Genomic DNA, 22,163 nt, shown 5'->3' with positions numbered 1-22,163 from the left:
CCCACACTGGAAGCCAACGCAAACCAGCCACGTGGAAGAGCCTCCTATTCTGCCTCTGTTGGCTCGCTTCACACTGCAGGTGAAAGGGGGTCGTGGGGCACCCCTGTCAGCCAGGGTCTGGACCACTCAGGTAGCCAGAGAATCATCTGAGGTGAGTGGACCATTGCTGAACTCAAATCCAAAGTTCTGCCCATCTAAACTTGCTGGGGATTGCTTCACTTCTACAGGGACAGTGGCTCTCTTTGAGCTTAAATCTACATTGTGGAATTTGAACCACTGAAATGCCCATCACCATAAAAAACCTCTATGAGCCTTGTTAACAAAACAGAAAGAACTTCTGCCAAGAGCAGAGGAATAAATTCTTTCTTTCCTGCTGCTTGGACCACAGCATAATGAAGGGTCCCAAGCCCTCCCTGCAGTCATAAAACGGAAAGCCCAGCCTCCTCCTTTTGATGTGTTCCAGTTTAAAAGTTTAGAGTCGATGCCTTTTCATCCTTAATTTATCTTCCCTTGTAAATATTTCTGTACCACTTCCAATATCTAAAGTCTACACATTTCCAAAAAACAATTCATTCCTTCTCCAATGTCAATTGTAGAACTTTATGTTATGGGTCAAATTTGGGGCTAAATAAACATACCTCAGGCTACAGTTCTGCAAATACCTCTGGCAGCAAATTAACTCAAACAAATGTTTTGGTTGGGTGGTGAGGTTGTTTTTAATGATCTTGCCGATTTGCCTGGAGGCCCAGGGATAGACTGGGTGAACTCCCAAAATCTTTCCCAACTTCGTATTTTCTGCCACGTTAACGTCCAGGTCTTCGGTCCGTTGAAATAGTTGATTTAACATTTCACCACCAGAGGGTGCTACTTGTTAGCTTCTAAAATGCATTTCATACTCACACCTGAAAAATGGAGGCCCTTCAGCCAAAGAATCCTCACCACACCAGCTGGCATTATCCAAGACAGGTTTTCAGAAGGCGTGTAGTGTGGGCAGCACTCTGCTTCAAGGAACCTGATTTCACTTGTCTATTAATGTTATAGGTTTGAAAACCAAAACTGAAAAGCTCTGTAACTTGCACAAACCAAAGTTCACGGATTGGTACATGCTGTAAACCAAGCAGGCAATGCAAATCATTTTTCACTTTCATGGCTTTTGTATTTAGTACACAACAACAATGAACTCAGAATGCTAACATCCTCTCTGCTGCACCAGACAATAAAATAACAACAGAGAATTTGCTCAGCTATGACAACAATCGCATCCTCTATCAACGCAACCTCCACTTCTCCTGTTTTAAGTGTATACACCTCCTGCTTCTGCTTTGGAGCAATTTCGCTTTGGTGTCATTATTCACTTCGAAGATGCATTTTCATTGATTACCTTCAACTTCTCTTATCAGTGTATTTTTATGATGTACTGGGATCTGCATGTACTTTTTCCACTTGATGAATGCACAAAGGAGGCAGGGAGTTCAATTCCCGTTCCCCTCCATGAAGCTTGCACCATAGGCTTTAAATTGTGGTAAGAAACTCTTAGTGTGCTGCCATCTGAATTGGCAAAGCAAGTCATGGGTCAGCAAAGTTTTTCAGAAAAGTGCCAGATTACAGTCAAGACTTTAGGCCACATGGGTCATAAGCGCTCAACTCGACCACACAGCAAGAAAGCAGTCGTTTACATACACGGAACTGGGTGTCGCTGGATTCCCAAACACTTTACCTCGAGGAGCGGGTGGGGTTTATAGTTTGCTGACACCTGTAAATGAGTCTAACGTGCACACACTCTTACCAATAAAATTCAGAGAAGTTTCTATTACATTTTCCCTTGGAGATGTTCCCTGGCCTCACATAGTGTTGACGAAGTGTGACCTTCCTAAGTGACCCATCTGAAAGTTCACGATCCCCCTGGAGGAGTACCACTGGGCTTCCTCTCCGTCGTTTCCAAAACCAGAGCCCAAAGAGACTTCAGCTTGTGGCGTGTCATTATATTTGTGTCCTGTGATGATGTCTTACGGTAAGACACAAGATCAACAAGAAGGATGGGGCTCTCTGGCCATTTCCCCAGAGATCACATGGAAAGTAAACAAAAGACGTCACTCACCTTCAGACTGATGTGTGGCCAGAGGAGTCTGGGTCTCCTTGGAGTAGGACACTACCTCCCTGGGCAGGAAATCCACTTGGGTGATCTTCGACACACCCAGCTTATGCAGTCTCCGTCTGGAAGTAACGAAGTACAAAGACTTAGAGATGGAAGGCATTCCTCGCAGAAGATCTATAAGGCATAAAACAGATGTCTAAAATAAATAAACCCCAAACATCCACAACTTCTCAGCGCAAGGAGCAGCGTCATGAAGTAGAACCGGGCCTGGCCTGGAAGTCTGGACAGTTGGTTTTGGCCACTTTGCCCCTGTGTTGCTGGGTGATGTTAACTGCCCCCTCAGACTGACCCTCAGCTTTTCTATCTGCAAAACTGGATCTTCTCCAGTTCAAACGAGGCCCTCCTTCCACTCTGAGCAAATCTGATTTTTCTCGGTTAAAGGAAGTTTTCATTTGTAATACAGTGTTCTAGTCTCTCAGGCAAGAGGAACAAAAGAAAACTAACACTTCTCAAATCTGAAGGGAAAAGAGAGGACTGCTGTGTGGAGAAAATATTCTCTACAATAGTAATGAGAGGATGATATTCCAAGGGGGAGCATAACATCTCCCATTTCTCCAGAAAAGGAGCTAATACAGAGCAGTGCGTGGATTTGTTCGAAGGCACGCTGACACGCCACAGAAGAGTGAACAGGGCACTGGGCTGAGAATGATCCAGTTTTAGTTCAGAATTGCCAAATGAGCTGTGAGCATGGGACAAATCCTTTCTGAATATTTGTGGAGCACGCCAAGTGTCTTCAGATGTCTTTCACATACATTATGTCAGCTGCCTTCACGACCCTTCTACGAAATGTCTGGGCATATTATCACCATCTCCATTTTATGGATGAGGCACGTGAGAGTCAGGAGGAGACATGCCCAAACATATGCGACTCATAAATGGCAGAACCGGGGCTAAAATGACGCTGGTCTGAGCCCCGGTCCAGTGCTGTTGCCACCAAGTCAGACTCCTAGCTGAGGTTCTTAACGGTCAGTTCTGAGTTACCCCTCAAATCCAAAGTGCCTCCTGCGTCACCAGGAAACATCTCCTCGTGGGGGCAGTCGAGTCTGGTGGTTAAGCACACAGACTATCCCACCACTTGGCAGTTATGTGCGTGAGCCTGCATAAGCTACCCAATCTCGCTATGCCTCAGTTTCCTCATCTGTAAAATGGAGACATCGCCATCGCTTAGCACTAGGATTATTACAGATAAGGTGTATGTGCCGCCTACATACAATGCATATGCCACATATGTGTTATATACACATACATACGTAACAATTGACACACATTTATATTTTAAAATAGTTTCTGAAACGTTATTTTAATATATAGCTTTAGTATCAGTATTGGACATGTTTTACTATATTGCTTTAACATTTCCAGGAAATAAAGTATATGTGTGTCTCTCTGATAGAGAAAGAAAGGCTACTTAACCATTTAGCCAAAAATCCATATTTCCTAGCTTTCTAGAATCAATAGCAGCTCACCTTATTCATATTATTTTTTGAATTATTACTAGCAGTGGTACAGATTCACTGTATTTTTTCAGTAGATAGTAATAATAACCTGAAAGAAAATGCATACTATAGCTAGGGATTTCCATGTACAATTTCCCAAGCACTCTAGGAAACACAAATTTCTTCTTTTTTATGAATTACTAAAATAATTGAGGTGAAACCTAAGATGAGCACATAGTAGACACACATAAAGGCTAGTTTAGAGAAAAAGCCCCACTGGTCGTCTTTGCAGCCCCACTGAGCACGACTGTAGCCCCACTAAGCTCCACACAGGCCTCGGCCACGTGGCCTCCCTCACTCAGATGTCTGGACCACACAGTGCGCAGGAGGGTGAGGCTGGGGACCCAGCACTCCCTGGCAACCTTCTCACCCAGAACACACAAAATATACTGGAAACAAAATCACCAAGCAAGGTAAAAGGCTCAAGGTTTCAGAGTAAGAAATTCAGGTATTATTTTAAATCCTCCTTGGGTCAGAGAAGTGTGCTTTTCTTCCTGAAATGGGTCTTTCTTGCAGCATCTGAAGAAGAAAACTGGACTAGACACCCCAGGACTGCTTGAGGCAAAGCCCCTCCTGCTGTTTAAGAGCCTAGAGCATCTTTCTGAGGCCCCCAAGAAGTCCATCTTCATCTAGGCAAAGAGCTGGAAAGGAAACATGGGCTGGCAGTGTACCCCCACGCCTTTGAATCGGGCTCCCACCTGGCATGGAGAGGTCACCCTAGGGTTTAGACTTCCACGGGCATCTGTGAGGCCCAAAGGTCCGCACAAAATCCAAGAGGAGATACTTATGCCTGCAGCCAGGAATTCCAGCACATCTCGCTAATAAGATACAAGCAAAAGCTGTAGGCCTGCCTTGTCGGGTGACCAGCCATAGGCTCTGGGCAAGAAGCTGATCTGCAATTTGATAATCCATCATGGATTATCCACAGCATATCATAATCGTTAAGTCACATGTTCAGATAGAAACTGGGTTCAAATCCTTGCTTTGTCACTTACCAGCCAACTGGTGTATAAAAGCTCTGGACAAGTGACAAACCCCTCTAGGGCTCATGTTTCTCATCTATAAAATGGGTACATGTCATTGAATGACTGTGAAGATTAAATGAAGCCAATATTTGTAAAGTACTTAATTCAGTGCCTGGCACTTACATAGTAGGTGGCTTTACTTTTATTTTTCTGGCTGATTATAACATGCTTTCTATTTCAAAAAACAGAGAATGCAGATTTATGAATGCTCTAAGTTGATTTTTTAAACAGACTTGAAGATTATCTCTGACAGTAAAACATAAGCCTCACACTCTTTCATTTCTTTTCACGGGTACTTGGGTAGGTCTTGGCTACTTGAGAGAGTCCACTTGGTTTTCTTCTAACTAAAAGTATCATTACCATGAAAATTCTGTTTTCAAAATAGCTTGAAGTGGTATGAGTACCACACAACTGTTCCCAGCTCTAGCCATTCCTGAACATCTGGCCAGAAGGTGGCACCCTTCCGTGGCAAAGACCTTCCCCTTAGGAGTGTTCTTCAACTGTGTCCCCACCTCTGGGTCTCTCCTGGGCCAGCCCTGGGGTATGTCTCAGCTGATGCAAAAAATACCTGTGTGTACAACCCTGTGATAGAGACTTTCAGCTTCCCTAAAATACTTCAACAATGCCATCCTCTGACAAAATTATCATATAACTATGTCTACAAGATGAAATATATAGTATTTTCCTTAAAATTACATATACAGTGCATTGTATGTCTTACTTTTGTTCAAAGTCTTACCAGCCCCTAATTCTTTTATTCCTGGGTGCAAATTAAACTACTCAGCAAAGGAGGTGGGTGGGGGTGGGGAACCACATTATAGAATTAATGCTACTATAATTTCTTTCCTTCTAATTAGGCTCTAAATTGCATGTGGGCTCTGGGAGACCTTAGCTGCTGTCCCTCCACCCCTCCTGCAAAGCTCATGCCCTTGCCCCCCACACTTCTACCAGAGCCCTACTGCCTGTCAGCACCTTCTTTTCATGTCTGACTTGACTGCAGACTTTCTTATTTATCCCCGGCTAATTTATCTCACTGCCCAGATGCTTCGGTCCGTGTCAGGTACAGAGCTGGCATGGAATAAATGTTTGAGGAAGAAAGAAGGAAGAAGAGACTAGAAAGAGGAGAAGGCAGGCATGATGTAAAACGAAAACTGAGACTTCAATTAGCTATGCTGTGGTGGACACGGCATTAATATTAAATTATAGGGTCCAGCAGCCTGTGTTTCAGTCACCCCGGCACCCCTGCCAGTGATCACGATTCTGACTAAAGGTTGAGCAGCACTGATTCAGAAATATTAGAGTGTAGACACAGAGGCTTCATTGTTTCCAGATTCCCTTGGGGCTCTCCATCTTCAAGGATGAGGCTTCAGTCCCACAGAGAGGGGATGGGATCTCCAGACCAAGCTTGTCAAGTGCTCTGAGACAGGCAAAGGTGAGCAAAGATGAGTGAGGGGGCAAGAGGAGGAGTGTCAGACAAAGGAGACGGCAGCACACCAAGCATGAAGGGCCCGATGCTGAGGCAGGAGCCCGTGGGCCTCTGGCCAGACCCCTGGCATTTGTCAAGTGAAGTAAAATGCAAGCTTTGTCCTCACGCAGACACTCCAAGGTCAAAGCTAGCGGTAAAAGCTGAGCTCTGCTAAAGCAAAGAGATAAGGGGCCCATTCCTGAGGTCAAGGAAGACTTCCCTGTCTGCACACAGGAAGAAAGGCTTCTTGGGGGTCAGAAAGGGAGGGGGCCCCACTCCATAATAAGTGTGGACTTGCACCCTCAGGCCTCTGCAGTGGGATCCATCTTAGCAAAACGTTGTGTATGCATCTTGGGGCAGATCCATGGACCAGTCAGGTGTGAAGAAAGAAACAAGATAACCAGCCAAAGGGAAACAGAGACCTAGAAGGGCTTTCCTGGGTGAGTGACTTATGTCGCCTATGCTGCTCCTCACCGAGGATGCCCCTACTCCTCTGGGCGTGTGGTCTGCCTAGTGTCTGCCTGCGCTCCTCCTCATTAGAGAAGATGCCCACACCCCTTCCCCTGAGTGTGTATCTCTGCCCTGCTTCCGAGTGAGATAAACTGTTGTCCTGTGTGCTCTCCCATACACTGTGCTGTGTCGCTAGTCATAAACTTTGTACCTGCTTTTAGTTTTTGCCCCCCTTGAAACATTCTTGCTTTCAAACAGGGGGAAGAGCCAGGGCCACTTCGCGTCTAGCTTCTAGCCCCTGGTGGTTGAGTGGCTAGGATTCTTGGTTTCCATCCAGGTTGTGCTGTGTTTGGCTGTGCTTAGACGCTCAGTTGTGTTCACTTCTTTCCAACCCCATGGACTGAGCGCTCCAGGCTCCTCTGTCCATGGGGATTCTCCAGGCAAGAATCCTGGAGTGGGTTGCCATGCCCTCCTCCAGGGGATCTTCCCAACCCAGGGATTGAACCTAGGTCTCCCACATTCCAGGCAGATTCTTTACCATCTGAGCCACCAAGGAACCCCTCCATCCAGGTTCAGTTCAGTCGCTTAGTCGTGTCCAACTCTTTGTGACTCCATGAATCACAGCACGCCAGGCCTCCCTGTCCACCACCAACTCCCGGAGTTCACTCAGACTCATGTCCATCGAGTCAGTGATGCCATCCAGCCATCTCATCCTCTGTCGTCCCCTTCTCCTCCTGCCCCCAATCCCTCCCAGCATCAGAGTCTTTTCTGTTACCCAGGTTTAATTCCTGGGCAGGGAACTAAAAGATCTTTCTTCATGACCACTCACTGCTCTCCCTCTAGGATCAACACCAAATCTAAAACTAAAATGTCAGGCAGGGGATCCCAGACACGCTGGGCAATGAAACCACAGATCCCTTACTCGCTGACTCGGCCCGGTACTAAAGTGACATGGGGCCCACATCTCCCTGGGCGAGGGCTGAACTCCCCACTGCCAACCCTGGAAACTTCCTCTCCAGCTGGTCCTGTCGACTTGGCTGAGCAAGCTGGCTGAGCAAAGCCATACTGCACCAGAGTTGAAATGTTTCTTCAGAAAATAAAAATTGGGTCTTGATAAAGCATAAAAAAGGAAACTATTATAAGTTTGAAAAGATTATCTGCCAGGGCTCAGGGTGCTGAAATTTCCAGTCCACACTAGCAGAGTCCAATCCACCCAGGTTTGTCCATTTGCCCTCAGGTGGCTCAATGGTAAAGAATCTGCCTACAGTGCAGAGATGTGGGTTCAATCCCTGGGTCAGGAAGATCCCCTGGAAGAGGAAATGGCAACCCATTCCACTATTCTTGCCTGGGAAGTTCCATGGGCAGTGGAGCCCAACAGCCTACAGTCCATAGGGTCGCAAAGAGTTGGACATGCCTGAACATGCATGCTTGCTTATCTTAGACATTTGCATCACAAGAGGAAAATGACTCCCTTGCCTAAATCACTGTGCCCATTTCCCTTTCTGGTTCACTTGTCTTGTCTTTGCCTATCCACCCACCATAAGGGTAGCATGACTTTCCTAGCTACTTGCAAAGTTTCATTATCCTAGCACGATGAAGCCCAAAGTGTAACTTTATCAGGGTCTATGATGTCTACGAAAGTAGAAGAAAGTTGCAGTTATGCAGACTTACTCCCAAAGAAAAGGCTGAGAAACATGCACACAGCTATAAACTCTGTGGCTCTTCTCCCATTTCAAACATGAAGGAGAGTTTAAGAGAAACCTTACTGATATTTTAAAATGCAGTTAGTACTTTAGACGTTACTTTTAATAGTACAAAGAAGAAATACTTGCAAAGCACAGAGTTATCTACCAAAGTGGGATACCTTGGTTTTGTCCCTGTTTTTAAAAAGGCCTATATTCTGTTCAAAGCCATGAACAAGAGAACTTCAGCTTCTGAAGTCACTGCATCTGTGACCTGGAAGTATGGAGGCAGTTGTGTTGTGCTAAAAGTGTGGAAGTGCTAAAAAAAGAAAAAGATTTCCAAGAAACTATTGTCAAGGTGCCTCTAAGAATTAAATAGGAAAATTATTTTGACATGACACAGATGTGGGTGGTGGGGGCTTGTTTGAGATGGCATGGATCAAAAAGCACAGCTCTTTGATCAGAGAATTAAGATCAAGGCTGTCTTAATCTTTTTATTGAAATAAAATTTACATACTATAAATATCCCCTTTAAAGTATACAATTGAGTGGTTTTAGCATATTCAGAAACTTACATAACCTCACATGTGGACTTGCATAGACTTTTCCTTACCTCCCAGAGAAATCTTGTTTTCACTGAAATACAGGAGTCTCCCCTCCTCCAGCCCCTGGAAACCACTAATCTACTTCTGTTTACTTTCATATAAATGGAATGTCACAGTATGTGGCCTTCTGTGTCTCATTTCTTTCACGTAGGTTAATGTAGATCAAACCTAAATGTAGATCAGTCCTAAAGGAAATGAACCCTGAATAATCATCGGAAGGACTGATGATGAAGCTCCAGTACTGTGGCCACCTGAAGCAGAGAACTAACTCATTGGAAAAGACTCTGATGCTGGGGAAGACTGAAGGGAGGAGGAGAAGAGGGTGACAGAGGAGATGGTTGGATGGCATCACTGATTCAATGGACATGAGTCTGAGCAAACTCCAGGAGACAGTGAAAGACAGGGAAGCCTGGCGTGCTGCAGTCCATGAGGTCGCCGAGAGTCAGACACGAAAGAGCAATGGAACAATAATGACGTTATCTCATGTATCAGAATGTCATCCCTTTTTGTTTATAAGCAATATTCCATTGTATGCATACACCACATTCATTTTAATCCACTCATCAGTTGGTGGACATTTGGGTTGCTTCCATTTCTATTATTAATTATGCTGCTATGAACATTTATGTACAAGGTTTTGCTTAAGTGTATGGTTTCAAATCCCTTGAAAATGAATTTTCTTTGAATTGGTATGCATATGGAATTGTATGTATACATATGTGGTATATATGGAATTGCTATGTTATATGACAATTCCAAAGCGTCGAACATGACTGAGCAACTAACACTTTCACTTATAGTAACTCTACATCTAAATTGTTGACGAACTGCCAAACTGTTTTCCAAAGTGGTTATATGCTTTACAATCTCATTAGCAGTATACAAAGATTCCAATTTCTTTATATCCCTGTCAACCATTATTATTATCTGTCTTTTTCATTATAGCCATCCTAGTTTCTGTGACGTAGTATCTCACTGGAGTTTTGCTTTTAATTTCCCTGATGGATAATAATGTTCAGCATTATTTCATGTGCTTATTGACCATCTATATATCTTCTTTCAAGAAATGCCTATTTAAATTCTTATCCCATTTTAAAACTGGGTTGTCTTTTTATTGTGGAGTTGCAAAAGATTTTTATATATTCTGGATATTGCTCAAACTATTGCACAATTGCACTCATCTCACATGCTAATAAAGTAATGCTCAAAATTCTCCAAGCCAGGCTTCAACAGTATGTGAACCATGAACTTCCAGATGTTCAAGCTGGATTTAGAAAAGGCAGAGGAACCAGAGATCAAATTGTCAACATTCGTTGGATCATAGAAAAAGCAAGAGAATTCCAGAAAAACATCTACTTCTGCTTTATTGACTATGCCAAAGCCTTTGACTGTGTGGAGCACAACAAACTGTGGAAAATTCTTAAAGAGATGGGAATACCAGACCACCTGACCTGCCTCTTGAGAAATCTGTATACAGGTCAGGAAGCAACAGTTAGAACTGGACATGGAACAACAGACTGGTTCCAAATTGGGAAAGGAGTACGTCAAGGCTGTATATTGTCACCCTGCTTATTTAACTAATATGCAGAGTACATCATGAGAAACACTGGGCTGGAAGAAGCACAAACTGGAATCAAGGTTGTTGGGAGAAATATCAATAACCTTAGATATGCAAATGACACCATCCTTATGGCAGAAAGTGAAGAGAAACTAAAAAGCCTCTTGATGAAAGTGAAAGAGGAAAGTGAAAAAGTTGGCTTAAAACTCAACATTCAGAAAACAAAGATCATGGCATCTGGTCCCATCAATTCATGGAAAATGGATGGGGAAACAGTGGAAACAGTGTCAGACTTTATTTTGGGGGGCTCCAAAATCACTGCAGATGGTGATTGCAGCCATGAAATTAAAAGACGCTTGCTCCTTGGAAGAAAAGTTATGACTAACCTAGACAGCATATTAAAAAGCAGAAACATTACTTTGTCAACAAAGGTCTGTCTAATCAAAGCTATGGTTTTTCCAGTAGTCATGTATGGATGTGTGAGTTGGACTATAAAGAAGGCAGAGCACCAAAGAATTGATGCTTTTGAACTGTGGTGTTGGAGAAGACTCTTGAGAGTATCTTGGACAGCAAGGAGATCCAACCAGTCCATCCTAAAGGAAATCAGTCCTGAATATTCATTGAAAGGACTGATGTTGAAGCTGAAACTCCAATGCTTTGGCCACCTGATGTGAAGAACTGACTCATCTGAAAAGACCCTGATGCTGGGAAAGATTGAGGGTGGGAGAAGCAGATGACGGAGGATGGGATGATTGGATGGCATCACAGACTCAACGGACATGAGTTTGAGTAAACTCTGGGAGTTGGTGATGGCCAGGGAAGCCTGGCGTGCTGCAGTCCATGGGGTCGCAGAGCCAGACACGGCTGAGCGACTGAACTGAACTGAACTGTATGCCCCGTTGCTCAGTCATGACCAATCTTTTGTGACCCCATGGTCTGCAGCCTGTCAGGCTCCTCTGTCCATGGGATTCTAAAGGCAAGAATACTGGAGTGGGTTGCCATTTCCTCCTCCAGGGGATCTTCCCGACCCAGGGATGGAAGCCGTGTCTTCTGCACCTCCTGCATTGGCAGATGGATTCTGGGAAGTGGTACCACCTGGGAAGCCCTTACCAGATACATTATTTGTAAATATTTAATCCCATTCTGTGGGTTGCCTTCTGACTTTCTTAATGATGCCTCTTCAAGAACAAAAGTTTTAAATTTTAATGACGCTCAATTCATTTATTTTTCTCATTAGCTGCTAGTGCTTTTTGTGAATCTAAGAAACCACTGCCCAATCCAAGGTCACAAAGGTTTAGAATTCTACTTTCTCCTAAGAGTTGTATAGTTTTAGCTCTCACATTTAGGTCTCCGGTGTGTTTTGAATCAATTTGGCATATATGTGACGTAGGGGCTCAACTTCATGCTTCTTGTTGACTCATGCTTAATTTTTCTTAATGCTCAGTGGCAAGATTGTACAGGGGAGCAGAGGAAGGCTTTGCCATGAATATTGCTCCTTGTTGATGCCCATAGGCCTCAAGCACTGGCCAACTCTGATTATATGAGGACAAGATTCACGAGGAGGGACTTCATCACCTGAGAGCTTTCCAGAGATCCTGAACACCTTCAGAACACTGAGCACATCATCCATCCCTATCATTAGGATCACTGAGTTCTTCCTGAATCAGTTAGATACAATTCAACTCTTTCTGATGCTCTTATTTTAGACCAAGCGAATCAGATGCAGCAAAACTGATGTCCTGCATTTCATACTCAAGGTAAGTGAAGGAAACTGCACTGATACTACCATACTATCTACTGGACTCAAAAGGGAACCTGGTAATATTGGAGATCTGGCTCCACACTGCTACAAGTATTAAGCAAGAAGGCTACTGTGGGAATTTCGCAGATGCTATCAGCTAATCTTCAAAGATGCACTTACATCACAGTTGATGATTCAGTTTCTGACCCATCACCAATACTGGGAGTAGACAAGGCTCACATTAGTAGGCTTTTTTTTGATGTCACAGTACAAGAGGCTATGCGAAGGTACAGAAAAGCCACAGTAAGAATATACCAAGCATCTAAGAAACAGTTCACACTTTACAAACTGTGAAGCACAGAAGACTCTCTATAATGGGCCTGCGAGTGGCAGTCTCAGAGTGTCCAGGGACTGGAAATTATAAAGTTGAGGATATACTGGTTAAAGCTGGCGGCAGGAGTGTGGGCAGCAGATAAAGTGGCAGAGTCTGGAGCGTGGATCGGAAGCCAGTGTGCGGCACAGAGCAGCCAGAAAATAAAAGGGGTCACTGTACTGACGGGCAGTCTCTGGAGCAGGGAAGAAACCTGGAAGTCAAGCAGACAAATAAATCAAGCGGATGTTCCCAGAGATAAGGAGCTATTTGGCCAGAGGCCAAGGCAGATCAAGGTCAGGGAATAAAAGAACGTCTACACTGGTTCCAGACTCAACCCTGCTGGGTTTCCATCCATGCTTGTTTGCAGGTGAGTGTTTCACCCCCAGCAGACACGAACAGTGCCGCCAGTGACCTTGTCTCCTAGTGCTGCTTGTAAAATTCCTTGAGGTTTCTCAAAGAAGAGGCCCTTAAGATAGTGAGAGTGATGATGGTGCCACTTTCTGCTTTGTCCAAAAATGGTATATGGGCACCTACACTGTCCTTGACAACTGGCACAGGAACTCTTTAAGCCAACATCATTATCAGCAGCCACACACCATTTCTGAGGCACAGAACCAGGCCAGCTCCTTGCAATACAGACGACAAGGAAACTAAACACCCCAAAAAGCACATAAGAATGAAAGGTAACAGAATAAGAGCCAACATGAGCGACTGACATTATAAGCGGGACAGGAGAGTACAACAGGCAAATTACTATGCGTTTGGGTAAATGAAACAAGTTTCACTGAGAACTGAAGGCCTGATGTAAGTCTTGAAGGAGCAGTAAGACTCAGTCAAGTAAAAAGTAATGAGGTGGTGTTCTAGGGAGCAGATCCCTAGAACAAGATCTAAAGACTGAATTCACATTTGACGCCTGGGATACCAGGTTTTCAGCACAGAAGACTTAGTTGAGTAGCAGCAGAAGACAAATTTAGAGAGTAGCACTTCAGTTCAGTTCAGTTCAGTCACTCAGTTGTGTCTGACTCTTTGCGACCCCATGAACCGCAGCATGCCAGGCCTCCCTGTCCATCACCAGCTCCCGGAGTTCACTCAGACTCATGTCCATTGAGTCGGTGATGCCATCCAGCCATCTCATCCTCTGTCGTCCCCTTCTCCTCCTGCCCTCAATCCCTCCCAGCATCAGGGTCTTTTCCAGTGAATCAACTCTTCGCATGAGGTGGCCAAAGTATTGGAGTTTCAGCTTCAGCATCAGTCCCTCCAATGAACACCCAGGACTGATTTCCTTTAGGATGGACTGGTTGGATCTCCTTGCAGTCCAAGGGACTCTCAAGAGTCTTCTCCAACACCACAGTTCAAAAGCATCAATTCTTCAGCACTCAGCTTTCTTCACAGTCCAGCTCTCACATCCATACATGACCACTGGAAAAACCATAGCCTTGACTAGACGGACTTTTGTTGGCAAAGTAATATCTCTGCTTTTCAATATGCTGTCTAGGTTGGTCAGAGAGTAGCACTAAGGCCAGATAATTTGAGGGCTTTAAATCTCAGGGTAAAGAACTTGAACTTTACGTTGTAGACAATGAAGAATTATTGAAAGTTACTAAAAAAGTGACAGCTTCAAGGCGATATTTAAAAATGCAGCAACTATGTGAAGAGGCTTCCCAAGTGGCGCAGGAGTCAAGAATCTGCCTGCCAATGCATTAGACACAGGAGATGCAGGTTTAATCCCTGGGTCGGGAAGATGCCCTCGAGGAGGAAATGGCAACCCACTCCAGTATCCTTGCCTGGGAAATCCCCTAGACAGAGGAGGCTGGCGGACTACTGTCCAGAGTGTCATAAAGAGTCGGACAGGGCTGAGCACACATGCAACCTATGTGAAGAATAGAGTCTGAATCTCCCACTTTGACAAATGAGCAATCAGGCTGGTGGGGGGGCGGGGCGGGGGGAGGCTAGTAAGCTAAGTGTAAAGGAAAGGGGGGATTGAAAAAGGACCTTCCAACAGACAATGGGTGGCTTCAGTAACTACAGAGCCCAGAGGAAGCATTAATTCAAAGGGGGGCAACCAGAGGCATGAATCCTGGAGCTGCAAACCTCAGTGTAGACAATGTGTAGACGAGGTCCAGGGTGATGAGAAAGCGCTGAGGGCTGCTGCCACTGGGAACAGGAAGGACAGGCTGTAGACGGTGATGCTGGAAAAGAATTAAGGCAGTTCACTTGGTACAGAGGGTGAAAGAAAAGGAATAAACTGGAGATTATGTCAAGGCTTCATGCCTTATGGGAAGAAAGTAAGGAGTGCAACTGGAAGACACTGGGGAATCCAGAGAAAGATCTGCTTTGGGATACAAATGAGTACCTCAGTGGGTGAGTTTATGAGTGAGGAGTTTTCCAACTATATGAAGCTTAAGACCAAAGCTATGAAAAAAAGAGAAAGGAGAAAACGTGGTCCTGGCAGCCACCCACCTAGAGGCACATGAGAAAATGCTGCATCCCTAGAAGAAAAGTGCCCAGAGAGCTAAGGGCACAGAGACTCATGAAATATGAAAGAAGTTGTTAAAAATGACAAAAGGTCGGCTTGTTTTCCTAACACTGTGTTCTGGTGTCATAACGTGCGCGACGTCTCCAAGACTGGCTCCTAGCGCTGTCAATGGGACTTCACACAGAGGGAAGGTGGAGATGGGGTACCACACCCAGCATCGCGGCCCCTCACACACAGTGCATCCTCTGTGTTCAGAGTGGGTGTTCTTCTCCCAGGGCTGGGAAGCAGCTCGATAGTTGACCTCAAGAAGGATCGGTTTCCACTATCTATGTTCACATTCAAAAAATCATTCCAGGAAGTATTTATTTCATTTCCACGATATTTGCTTCTTACTGTGCAGAGATATTGGCTTGGCAGCTAAATTATTTCTCCTCAACAGAAGCAAATGTCAATTCTGGTTCAGTCAACAGGCACAGTTAAAAGGTCTGCCTTCAACTTCATCACACAAGTAAACCTTGCAAATTCCCAGGATGGGAAAAAAGTCAAAATAGTCATGGTTATACAGAGCTTGGCAATATAAGTAGCCACTTTATAAAGGAAATTCAAAGTTTAGAATTATAAGATCAGAAGGTATAAAAATGTGTTCTCTCCAATATTGTATATAAATGACAACGATATAAAAATTTTATAGACTGTCCTTTAATTGACTTAATATTTATGAACAACCTTCTGTAGAAGTTGTAATGTAAAGCTATTAAAATTATAGAAATCTTCAAGTCACCGAGTACCAAAGGGTAAGGATACATCCTTCTCAACTGACCATATTAATTTTTCTGAAACGGAATAAAAGAGGAATATTATTTTATGAAAATCCAGTTGTGAGCACAGAACAGAAAATATCCTATAATTGCTTACTCGGGGTTCTTGAGGGCAGAGAACAAAGACCAGCAGGTAACAACTTCTCAAGAAATGTTTGGGGACTTCGTAAACAAAGTACTTTTTTCCTCTCTTGTGCCAAAATTTTGACTGTAACTGTCAAAAACCAATTTATCAAAGTTTTTCATGGGTCAGAATTCACTGTATATTTAAAGATTCTGAAATGCATTTTACTATTACCTTTTGATACACATGCACACCCCTCCCAAGCTGCTGTTCCACATCCAGTTTCTCTAGAAAGTATGATTAGGTATTACTGAAAAGGCAGAGACTGTCAGTTGGATCAAGAATACAACCCATATCATTCTCAAGAAAATTCCAGGTACTGTCACATGGGAAACCTTAAAAATTAATTCAAATCAGAGATTTAAACATAATGCAAAATAATTTCTGACAAAATATGGAGAATAAGCCTAAAGAGGGGTACTTCATCAAAAGCTAATGAGGTTATTACTATTCTGCTAGGCAAATGAAAAGTAACTTTAAAACATGAAAAGACCTCTAGAACTGGCAGGTGAGATCTTCTCAAACACCTCCCACCACCTTGAAGGATATGTGTTTTTTCTGGTGCCTTTACAGAGCTGGTTTAAATTCTGTTCTTAACAGAGGGATCACTCTGTTTCACCACAGCAGTTTGAGATGGTGCCTGGTGGATTCAGGAGTAATATTCACTCTCTCTTTCAGCAGAAAAGAGAGGTGAAAGAGAAGGTTGAGAGAAGAGGTCACCACCTTCTAACAAAGTCTCCCAAAGACTGAAGGCCTCTCTAAGTTCCTCTTTGAGGTAAGGAGAAACCAAATCCTTCACAGCCTCAGTTTTTTCTCGTTGTCACTTTGATTCCAAATATCTCAAAAATCCTACTAAGAGTTTAATACACTAAGACATAGGGGAAATATAATTGTGAGGCTTCAATAAAATCAGAAGCCACTAAATATTCCTATATATAGTTATACTTCAGTCACTCAGTCGTGTCCGACTCTTTGCGACCCCATGAATCGCAGCACACCAGGCCTCCCTGTCCATCACCAACTCCCAGAGTTCACTCAAACTCACATCTATCAAGTCGGTGATGCCATCCAGCCATCTCATCCTCTGTCGTCCCCTTCTCCTCCTGCCCTCAATCCCTCCCAGCATCAGAGTCTTTTCCAATGAGTCAACTCTTTGCATGAGGTGGCCAAAGTACTGGAGTTTCAGCTTTAGCATCATTCCTTCCAAAGAACACCCAGGACTGATCTACTTTAGAATGGACTGGTTGGATCTCCTTGCAGTCCAAGGGACTCTCAAGAGTCTTCTCCAGCACCACGGTTTAAAAGCATCGATTCTTCAGTGCTCAGCTTTCTTCACAGTCCAGCTCTCACATCCATACATGACCACTGGAAAAACCATAGCCTTGACTAGACGGACCTTTGTTGGCAATGTATATGTATAAGCCTAACAATTTGGATGAAGAAGGCAATGGCACCCCACTCCAGTACTCTTGCCTGGAAAATCCCATGGATGGAGGAGCCTGGAAGGCTGTAGTCCATGGGGTCGCTGAGGGTCGGACACGACTAAGCGACTTCACTTTCACTTCTCACTTTTATGCATTGGAGAAGGAAATGGCAACCCACTCCAGTGTTCTTGCCTGGAGAATCCCAGGGACGGGGGAGCCTGGTGGGCTGCCGTCTATGGGGTCGCACAGAGTCGGACACAACTGAAGTGACTTAGCAGCAACAATTTGGAGCAAAGGGCAACAAAACACCCTTGTTACTCACTGATTTCTACTCCTCACTGAGAATCTCTGCCTCCCTCCCACCACTGCACCCCTTATGTTGACTCAAAACATCTCCCTAAAGACCAGCAATCTCATGGTGGAATTTTACCTAAGGTCCCTTCATAAGACAACAAAAAGAAATTTAAAATACAATCCCTCCCTTAAAGTTGTCCAAATTTCAATGCATTTACTTACCTGCCAGTCAGTATAGATTTTTAGATCCTATGATCTTTTAACTTACTCTTTTTATCCTATTATTTCATTTTTCACTTTGACTGTCTTCAATTCACTTAATTATTATAGTTATAGTATTTATTATATTTTATATATTACATTACAATAATTTATATCATTAAAATATTAAATTATAATGTTTATATTATTAAAATATAATATTCATTACATTATGCAATACTTTATTATATTTATAAATATATAATTATTATAATTGCCTAAGAAATTTAAGTATTTGGGGTACTTTCATAAGCAGTTAGTTGGTACAAAACAAAGAATTTTTCTTTATTCACAATTTTCTTGAAGCTATTTTTTTCTTCCTTATTTCTCTATTCTGGGACCTGCTTTGCTGATCACATAGTTAATATAACAGCATACAAAAGTGACACAATGTTGGTGCTTCTAGTCAAGATGACCAGATTTATCCTCCATTCTGAAACAACTCCCAAAAAGGACAGAAATTTGAATGAAACAACAGCTTGCAAGATACTAGAGGTTAAGTGGAGAAGGCAATGGCACCCCACTCCAGTACTCTTGCCTGGAAAATCCCATGGACGGAGGAGCCTGGTGGGCTGCAGTCCATGGGGTAGCGAAGAGTCGGACACGACTGAACGACTTCACTTTCACTTTTCACTTTCATGCATTGGAGAAGGCAATGGCACCCCACTCCAGTGTTCTTGCCTGGAGAATCCCAGGGACGGGACAGCCTGGTGGGCTGTCGTCTATGGGGTCGCACAGAGTCAGACACGACTGAAGCGACTTAGCAGCAGCAGCAGCAGAGGTTAAGCAGAGGAAAGGGACACATAAGAGCAGAGAAACATAAGACAAGTCCTATGCTCCCTAAGTTTACTGTACTGAGAGCTTTACAGCTGTGTGTGGTACAGCAGGGAAGATCTCTTGAGGTTTCAGCTTAGTATCCTATGATCATAGGATATTTACCTGAGGCCAAGGGAAAAACTACCCTGAGGAATTAGAGGTAATAGTTTCGGGCATGCACACAGGAACACAAATGTTCCTGCTTCCACCCACCCAGGCAGGAAACCGTCAAGGTTGTACAGAATTCATATAAGGATCTTGTCTCAATACCAAAATTAATTAGTCATAGACAGCACTGCTCCAGTCCCAACTAACAAACCATAAAAAGATTTGAAAGAATCAGAGTGTTTTCAAGTGAACTGACTATATCTCAGAACAAACCTCAAGATTTATAGGAATTCCAATATATCCAATACCTAGCCAATAGTCACAATGTCTGATATTAATCAAAAATCAGCATACATACAAACAAGAAGGAAAACGTAACTATAAGGTAGAGATAAGTCAATCAATTGAAACTGACCCAGAACTAACAGATGATGGCATATCAAAACAACAATAAGATAAGCCAAAGATGTACACTATAAACACTAAAGCAACCACTAAAATAATAACATGAAGAAATATGGTTAACATCAAGAAGTAGTAGAATAGAATCATAAAAAATGCAGTAATACAAAAGAAAGTTCAAAAGAATATCAGGAAAGAAGAATATATAGGATAGAGAGCAGATATTAGTATCACAGTGATTTAAATCTAACCATATCAATAATCACATTAAATGTACATGATATAAATACTCCAACTAAAAGGCAGATATTATCACAACAGATTAAAAATGCAAGATCCATTTATATGATGCGTATAAGAAATGCACTTTCAATGTAAAGCAATAAACAGGTTAAAAAAGCAAAAGGATGAGAAAAGATAGACCATGTTAACATATGTCAGAAGGAAGCCAGGGTGGCCCTATTAACACCAGACAAAGCAGTTTTCAGAGCAAACTGTATTACTAGTGATAAAGAAGTTCATTTCATAATGATAAATGAATCAACTCATCAAAAGATATAAGCATCCCAAACATTTATGTACCTAATAACAAAATTTCAAAATACATGAAATAAGAGCTGATAGAATTGAGAAAAGAAACAGAAAAACTCAAAACTGTAATTGGAAACATCACCACTCTTCTCCTAATAATTGTTAGAAGCCGTAGACATAAAAGATATAAAAGACTGGAACATCATAATCATCCAACTTGATCTAATTGACAAATCTGGAATATTCTACCCAATAAGAACAGAATACACACCCTTTTCAAGGGTACACAGGACTTTTACTAAGACAGACTATGCAGTGAGTCATAAGTCTCAACAAGTTTAAAATGATACACAAATAATATACAAAGTATGTTCTCTAACCACAGTAGAAATGTTATAAATCAGTAACAGAAAGATCTCTGAGAAATCTCCAAATATGTGTAATGTAAATAATACACTTCGAAACAACTCATCAGTTAAAGATGAAATAAAAAGAGAGATTGGAAAGTGTTTTTAATCAAATGAAAATGACAACAACTGTGTAAGAATCTGCAAGATGACATGAAGTTAATGCTTAAGGGACATTTAATAGCATTAACTCCTATATTAGAAACAGCACTACACACCTATATTATTCTCAAGTCACTGACTTCTGCTTCCACTTAAAGAACTAAACAAAGCACATTAAATACAAATTAAGCAAATGAGAAGCAATAATTAATATCAGAGTAGAAACCAATAAAATAGAAGATAGAAAAACAAGAAATATCAATGAAACCAAATGCTGGTTATTTGAGAAGATCAATAAAATTGATGAACATCTAGCCATACTTATCAGAAGGAAAAAACACAAGACAAAAGTTGCCAATTATCAGGAAAGAGAGAGGTAATTACAGAGTTTGCAAATAATTAAAGGATGATGAAGGAATGTATACACAATTTTAGGCCAACACATTTGCCAACAGAGACAAAATGGCCATATTACTTCAAAGATCACAAACTGTCAAAGCTCACTCAAAAAAAAAAAAACAAACAAACCAGATAACCTCAATAGCTCCATTACTGCTCAAGTTATTAAATTTGTATTTTTAAACTTCCCAAAATAAAATTCCAAACTCAAATGGTTTCACAAATGAATTACATTCTACCAACTATTTAAGAAATTACTACAAACTGATGTCACTAAAAAGCATGATTCATAAAAGAACAAAGTTGAAGGCTGGAATTTGTCAAATCAAAAAGGTTTCCATTCTTAAAGACACTATTAAGAGAAAGAAAACGGCAAGTGACAAACTGAGAGAAAATATTTACACACTGTGTTTCAGGTAAAGGACTGTATTCCAAATACATGAAACCTCTGTAATGTAAAAACCAACAACTCAATTCATAAATAATAAGTTCAGAAAAATTTAAGCAGACATTCAATCAGAGAAGATATTCAAATAGCAAATATGCACACAAAAAGATAACCTAGCACCATTAGTCACTGGGGGAATTCAAACTAAAAACCACAATGAGATACCAGTATATTTCTTTAATAACGGTAAAAAAAATAATTTTTCAAAAAGCTGAAACCAAGCGTTGTCAAGAATGTGGAGGAACTGAGGCTCTCATACACTACTTGTGAGAACGTATTATGGCAAAACTATTTTGAAAACAGTTTGGCAGTTTAAATGTACATTCATTATATGCTTCAGCCATTCCACTTGGTGATACTTACGCAAAAGAAATGCAAACATATGGGCTAAAAATATTTGTACATAAATGTTCGTAGCATTTTTATTTGTAATGGAAATAACCCAAATGCACATCAAAAGTGACCGAATAAATGAACTGCAATGTAGCCATACAACAAACTAGCCAGCAAATACAAGGAATGAATTACTGAGACACACCTACATGAATGAGTCTCCAGATAACAATTTTCCCTTTTCACTTTCATGCACTGGAGAAGGAAATGGCAACCCACTCCAGTGTTCTTGCCTGGAGAATCCCAGGGACGGGGGAGCCTGGTGGGCTGCCGTCTATGGGGTCGCACAGAGTTGGACACGACTGAAGCCACTTAGCAGCAGCAGCTGTTTTTACTAGGCCACGTTTACTGTGAAAGGGAATATCATTTACAATGATATTCTCGGAGATGTGAACTAAGGTACTGGGACATAACGCAGATCAGGTGTCTGGGGGGAGGGGGAGAAGCAGGTGCGAAGATGACAAAGGGGTGGGAAAAAACCTTTAGGGGCAACGACTCTGCTTATTACCTTGATTGCAGTGACGACTTCACGAGTGCGTATACATTAAAACCTGCCATTCTGAATACTTCAAATGTGTGCCGTGTCTTTAATGTTAATTATACTTCAATA

General features: G+C 42.3%; 1 protein-coding gene across 6 annotated transcripts in view; it reads right to left on the bottom strand.

Annotated features, from left to right (window-relative positions):
- DYNC1I1 (dynein cytoplasmic 1 intermediate chain 1) overlaps nt 1–22,163 on the bottom strand; it is a 380,396-nt gene that overhangs the window by 283,709 nt on the left and 74,524 nt on the right. For all 6 annotated transcript variants that reach the window (XM_044946455.2, XM_044946458.2, XM_045166351.1 and 3 more), the window contains one exon: nt 2,099–2,214. In XM_044946455.2, coding sequence (XP_044802390.2) covers nt 2,099–2,214 — 116 coding nt within the window. The remainder of the gene's footprint in view (nt 1–2,098; nt 2,215–22,163) is intronic.

The sequence above is a fragment of the Bubalus bubalis genome, chromosome 8, assembly GCF_019923935.1.
Source record: "Bubalus bubalis isolate 160015118507 breed Murrah chromosome 8, NDDB_SH_1, whole genome shotgun sequence".
Classification (NCBI taxonomy): Eukaryota; Metazoa; Chordata; class Mammalia; order Artiodactyla; family Bovidae; genus Bubalus; species Bubalus bubalis.
This window is presented reverse-complemented; position numbering and strand designations above follow the sequence as displayed.